At 55.6% G+C, this 6,081-nt stretch overlaps 1 protein-coding gene across 1 annotated transcript; it reads left to right on the top strand.

The window, feature by feature from the left end:
* The first annotated feature begins 80 nt into the window (after positions 1-80).
* Positions 81-2,804, top strand: LOC142358242 (uncharacterized). The gene is made up of 6 exons (XM_075409685.1): positions 81-366; positions 578-976; positions 1,213-1,376; positions 1,528-1,908; positions 2,158-2,446; positions 2,656-2,804. The coding sequence occupies exons 1-6, from the start codon at positions 154-156 to the stop codon at positions 2,800-2,802; spliced, it is 1,593 nt and encodes a 530-aa protein (XP_075265800.1). The 5' UTR covers positions 81-153; the 3' UTR covers positions 2,803-2,804.
* The last annotated feature ends 3,277 nt before the right edge of the window (positions 2,805-6,081 follow it).

Below are 6,081 nucleotides of genomic sequence, written 5' to 3'. Positions count from 1 at the left end.
CTTTCATGTAGTCTTGGGTGTGACAATTTTGTTGTGTTGGTTTGGTACGGTTCCAGGACAGAAATCGGTACCACCGGGACTCCCCCCAGCAGGGACTCCCCCCCAGCAGGCCGCAAGAACCCAAACCCACCTTGAAACCAGCCCCCCGCCAAGATGACAAGTGATTGGAGCAATTTGCCAGATGATATTGCCTGGCTAATCTTTGCCCGGCTACTTGAGATGTGTGACAACGGCGCCACCGCTGTCAAGGACGTCTGTTCAACACGGAGGGTCTGTTTCTCGTGGTCACAACAGATGGCCATGTGCATTTATTCCCTGCAGCCTGGGTCTGGGCCTGTTCCTCACGACTGGGCCAGCCAGTTCAGGGTGAGTTGGCAGTTGCTGAGCTGATTTCCCGACTTTCCCAAATGGCTACCAGGCTCTCTGCATCCCCTGTAATTCTGTCTGTGTGTCTGTCTGCGCTCGTGCAGTGTGTGTGTGTGTGTGTGTGTGTGTATGTGTGTGTGTCTGTCTCGATCCTGGCATGGACCTGTTGTCAGCTGACAGCATTCTGAGTCTCCGCTGTTTGCAATGCCAGAACCTACGGGAACTCGACCTTTCGAACGTTCGGCACCATGTGATTGGGGAGCTCAACCCCGTGCAGCGGGCGCTTGCTGCAGTCTTCCAAGCACCCCACAACTTACGCAGCCCCACGCGGAAACGAGGACGCAGCCCGGGAGAGTGGTGCTCTGTGGGCCGGTGGGTGACCTCACAGAAGCAGTTGAGGCAACTGAGCAGTCTGCAGCACATCAAGGTCAGCGGCATGCATTTCGGGCGCTCTGGCATCCGCAATATCAGCCAACTCTCGCAGCTAAAGCACGTGGACCTCAGTGGGAGTAACATCCCCAACATTGGAATGGAGGAGTTGCGCCGGCTCCGACACCTGGAGTCCCTCAACCTGGAGAACTGTGATAGTGTTCAGCCGCATACCATGCTGGTGAGCACCCTGCGCACCTCCGGACTGCCTCCAAGCCTACGTGTTTCTCTCAAGTGTGCCCTCTCACGGGGTCCCACACACCCATTGAGCCCATGACACCACTATCCCCAGCACTGCTTTTTCTGTTCGGTGCAGGACGCGGCGATGTTTCAGCGGTTGTTGAGCCATAAAGTTGCGGATTTTTGGGGCAGCAAAATCTTCACCTGTGCTTGACTGTTAGGGCATGTCTCATGCAGGCAACCCTCAAGACCTTCAGCAGCCTCACGTATTTGAACCTGAAGGGCTGCAACCGGAGTGTGAACAACCTCCTGATCCCTGCGCTTACTTGCCAAGGGCTCACGTCTCTGTCCCTCACGAACTGCACCAAGCTGACGTGGCACGGCCTCCAGCACCTCAAGCGGTGAGCTTGCACAGCAGACGGCGCTCTGTCACCCGGTTTAAATGCCTGCCAGCTCGTGCAATCGTCCACCCATACGGACGGTCATCCCCTTGGCCTGTCTTGCCTTGCCTACGTGTGATCTCACGCCCACATGACTGTGTTGGACTGTCAGGTTCACACAGCTGGAGGTGCTTGACCTGGGCCAGATTCCGGAGCTGGACGACTCAATGTCGAAGATCCTGGCCAAGCTGCCGCGCCTGAGAGTCCTGGACCTGTCGTGGGCGACTAAGTTCACCAACGATGGGCTTGCAGATTTGCGCGAGCTGAAAAAGCTGGCCTACTTAGACATCAGTTTCTGCACCCAAGTGACTGACAGTGGCATCCAGGATTTGTGCCGCTGGGACCCCCGCAACCCTGACCAGCCCCCCATGGAGGACCTTGAGTACCTGGACCTCACCTGGTGCCAGGTTACCAGCCTCGGCATGGACTACCTTAAGGCCGTCACTAGCCTCAAGACCCTCAAGCTTGCCAACTGTCAAGCCATAAACGACAGGTAGGGGAGCAGTCCATGGCCGACTCGGACTCACTATACGAACAGCTGTTATGCTGCCTGGTTCCCTGCAGACCTCACTATTGATTCGTCACTGCCCTCTGACTCCATTCCTTGGCTGATGCATGACTCCGTGCCTTCTGTCCCTCCGTTCCCGCATCCTTCACACACACCTGTTATTGGGTATCAGTCGGTGTGCAAGCTGAATTTGACCCCCCTGGCTAACGACGGCGTACCCACCTCCTGCACCAGGGCCTGTGTCACACTCTCAGAATTTACGACGCTCACCAACCTGGACCTTGCAAGCTGCTTTCTCGTGTCAGACGTGGGACTCAGAGCTCTGGCAACGCTCCCCTGCCTCAGAAGCCTCGATATCAAACGCATCCACCGCATCACCGATGAAGGGTTGCATGCCCTCACTCGCCTCCCGGCGCTGGAACACATAGACCTCCGCTGCGATGTTCAGATAACCGACCAGGGCGTGTCTGCCCTGCGGGCCCTCACTCAACTCAAAACCATCGACTTTCGGCTCTGCTCAAAGGTAACTTCCCAGCCCCTCTATTTGCCCCTCCCATTCTCGGTAGCTCAGCCTGCAAATTTCTCCAAGGCCAGGGATTCCATTGCACAACGCTGGGTCCTGTGGCTGAGCTGGAGCCCCAGACACAAACAACATGGCTTTGCTTAGCTGCACCATCTGCATTAACTGTGCCGTTCTATGCTCTCTGCCCTCTGCCCTCTGCTGTGCTTCAGGTGAGCAAAGAGGAGCTGTCGAGGTGGGGCAACAGAGCCGCCCGCTGCACAGATGAAAAATCAATCACACGGCAGCTGCAGCTGCTCACAGGATCGGCGCGGGGCTTTGGCCCAGCCAGGCACCCCTCCTCGGCAGTGTACTTTTAGTAATTTTGTCATGCCGCAATGTATCCTATCGCAGTGCAAAATCTGCCGAATGAATCGTTGCAGCCCAACATCACGTAGCAGTAAGCAGCTCGTCCATGGCGTACAGTACAAGGCCTGCGTACACGAAAAGCTTGTCAAATACTCTTCACATGGTTTTGACGACGTGCTGTTGCAGCTTGAACCACATTTTGCCTGCACATTGGAGGACTTGAGGTGCGTTCTAATGCAGCGGTGGCTGAGCAGCCGGAGACTAAATGTGGTCGCTGACTCATGAGCGGGCGGCGCACCAGCCCGCGGGAGTAGAGGGAACTGTGTACTGGGGACGGGGATCATGGCAGGCAGTGTATAGCCATGGCCGCCCCGAAGTAATGTCACGCTTGACACCCACAGCCCTGATTGGACAGTGCGGCCGGCCGGCGAGTTGCTGGTTGCTCCTGGTCTCTCGTGGATGGCCTACTTTTCACACTGACCGGGCATCAGGGGAGCCCCGGCCCTAATCAGCATGGCCAGTATCGTCCTTGGCCTTGTAATATATATATTCTGCACCTGGAAATTGCACTGCACACAACTTATTATTATTATTTTTACACAAGTTCAGCACATTGTCGTCCCCATCAGGACCATCTGTTACAATTCCATCACCTAAACCCAAACTTATCACCAGGTCGGCCTACGGTACTTAACCCTAGGATTAATGTGTGCCCTACCCTACCCTACGCGATGCTGCCCTACTTACCCCATGGACAAGATTTGTTACATCGGTTAGGGTATGCTGTGGCCGGCCCTACACTATTTGTTTTCACTCTCGGCCGGACGGAAGCAAGATTAGACGTGATTATGACTGCAGCATACCCAGTTGTGTATCTCTCGCAGAAACCAGGTATTTTACTACTACCCTACTGACTGCAGCAGACACCAGGTCGTGATCTGTAGAGCCTGGCATGGAAATGATGGACAGAGTCGAGACAATATGCTGCAAATGCTCTTTGCATATACTCAGCTTGTAAGCTCCACACCGCAATCCCTGCTGACAAGACCTCTATGCCTTGGCCACGCCAAGGGAAGCGGACGGGCATGAGGATGAGACCTGCTAAGACTCCATAACTCGAAACTCGGCGACTTGAGGTGCACATTGTAGGGTTTGACTGCCCAAAAGAGAGAAGAATAAACGGAACTGAAGGCCTCGGTAAGCGGCTGCCAGCTGTAAACGAAGGCACAGTGGAGGAGCAACACATGATGCACTGTCTGCTCCGCACACACAGGCGTGGTGCCCCCACCACCATTGCCAAGACAGAGGGACGACGGCATCGCACCTCGCAAAGCAGTCCATCTCCAGAAAGTCCTGTGAAGAGTGTACTCTGTCTGTCACGGCGGTGCTGGCTGGGTCTTTTGTCTATCCCAAATGCTCCAGCATTGGGTGCTGCCCCCCCCTTCCAAGGTGGTGCAGCAAAGGCGACAGGTAAGATGTTGCCAAAGCCTTGTAGACATCCGAGGTCAGCTCCCAGCAGGGCAATCTCTGCAGACTGCCCATGTCTGCGTACCGGCTCTAGCCATGCTCTGTATGTGCACGGTGGGAATGAAAATCCGTGTCTCATGAGATGGGGAGTCGTGCCATCGACGTGCTGTTCTTCACACCTGTTGCATCCTGTGCTTCTCAGTTCCAGCACTGTGTGTGTGTGTGTGTGTGTGTGTGTGGTCATCACTTTGACCCTGCAGAGCGTTCAAGGCTGAGCGGCTCTGACCCCGGGGTGATTTGCCTCAACGACTCACCAGCACTGGTGGCGGCTGAGGCAGCATACGCTGCCCTTGGCAAAGGGGAAGACGAGCTCCAAGAGTGGGCGGTCGTCTACCTCGCAAGGAGTGTCGTCGGGTAAGCTGTCACTCATTTGGTTTTATCAACCAAATGTAGGGTTCACAGACCGGCACCTCCCAGCCCTCGCCATGTTGCCATCAGCAGGAGATGGGGCCACTCACTCACGCTGCCACCTTGTCAACCTTCAAAAAGAAAAAGAGGTGGGGAGATTTTGAAAGCCCTCTGGAACGAGAGGAGAGGCTGGGTAGGAGAGACAAGAAGATGGCATGACAGAAAAGCCAATTAGGAGGTGGACGGGAAAGATAGGTCCAGGCGACCACGTGCCGAGGTGAAGAGGGGATAAAGTATGGGAGGGGATTGCCGGGGAAACTATGAATTTATGCAGGCTGTAGGGAAGCCGCCTCGGCATGCCTCTTGCTATTGTTCGGCCTGGAATGGCCCGGAAAATGTTTTGGGTTGAGGAAGATGGGGAAGAGAATCGCTGAAGCGTCATTTACTGGACGACGGTACATGATGCACTGGGTCCCAGCTCGCTGCTTGGGGGCTTGGCATCGCCTCACGTCAGCCAAAACATGGCACCGAAGCTGACTGCGGCCGGGTGCCTGCGATTGCATTGCCTGGCTTTGATCTCAACAGCGAGTCAAGCAACTACAATGCCGCGAATGGGCGAGGAGAGTTCAACGGTAAAGGGAACGGTGCCATGGAAGCACGAGTTCAAACCGGCAGCGGGGAAAGCGTTCTACAGTTTGTTTCTGATGTGCTTCGAACAGAGGGCCTATCAGCCCTCAAAGTCAGGTAGGCAGCGCTGCATGGATCGATAAAGTGGCTACAGTACAGCAGACAACCTCGTGAGCCCGGGAAAGCAATAGGGGCAGTTGTTGTTCCTCCCTGCCTCCCTCCGCTAAGCTCTTCTGCTCCCCGTCCGGCCTGATCGGTCACTGCGCCGTCCGCTAGTGCTTAAGGAGGAGTGCAGTGGACCGCAGAGCTGTGTATTTTGTGAGCAAACGGCCAAAACGCGCAGCAGATTTTCAGTGAAGGAGTGGTTAAACCGAGCTAGCGTGCTTGGCTACGCATGCCAAGCTGAAGTGTCATGAAGACCTGGCCAAAGGAGCAGCCGAAAGCTGAATCTGTTGTTGCGTACCGTCCCATTGTCGGAACGGAATGTTTCGCGCCTGCCAGGTCCATCTGCGGGAAAGGAGGGGTGGCATTTGCAGAGTTCGTCATCACCCGGACCCTTCCCGACTCAGAGGAGACTTGCAGCGAGGTGAGCATCCACCAGTGGAAGACTGACAGCGCAGGGAAGGTTGTGTCCTTCCAGACCTTTGCGATGCAGCCCGGGGAGAGATGTTGGTATTAGCGTCCGCGGGTTTCGACGGTGCTTAGGAGGACTGTTGGGGAAGACAGCGCGGGATCATGCAACAGTCTCTAAGTTGTTGCTTTACACAAGCTACTAGGGCACCCATGGC

This window comes from Convolutriloba macropyga, unplaced genomic scaffold (genome assembly GCF_964194025.1).
Source record: "Convolutriloba macropyga unplaced genomic scaffold, txConMacr16.3 SCAFFOLD_6295, whole genome shotgun sequence".
Lineage (NCBI taxonomy): Eukaryota > Metazoa > Xenacoelomorpha > Acoela > Convolutidae > Convolutriloba > Convolutriloba macropyga.
The sequence above is the reverse complement of the archived record's forward strand: the minus strand, read 5'-3'. Positions and strand labels throughout refer to the sequence as shown.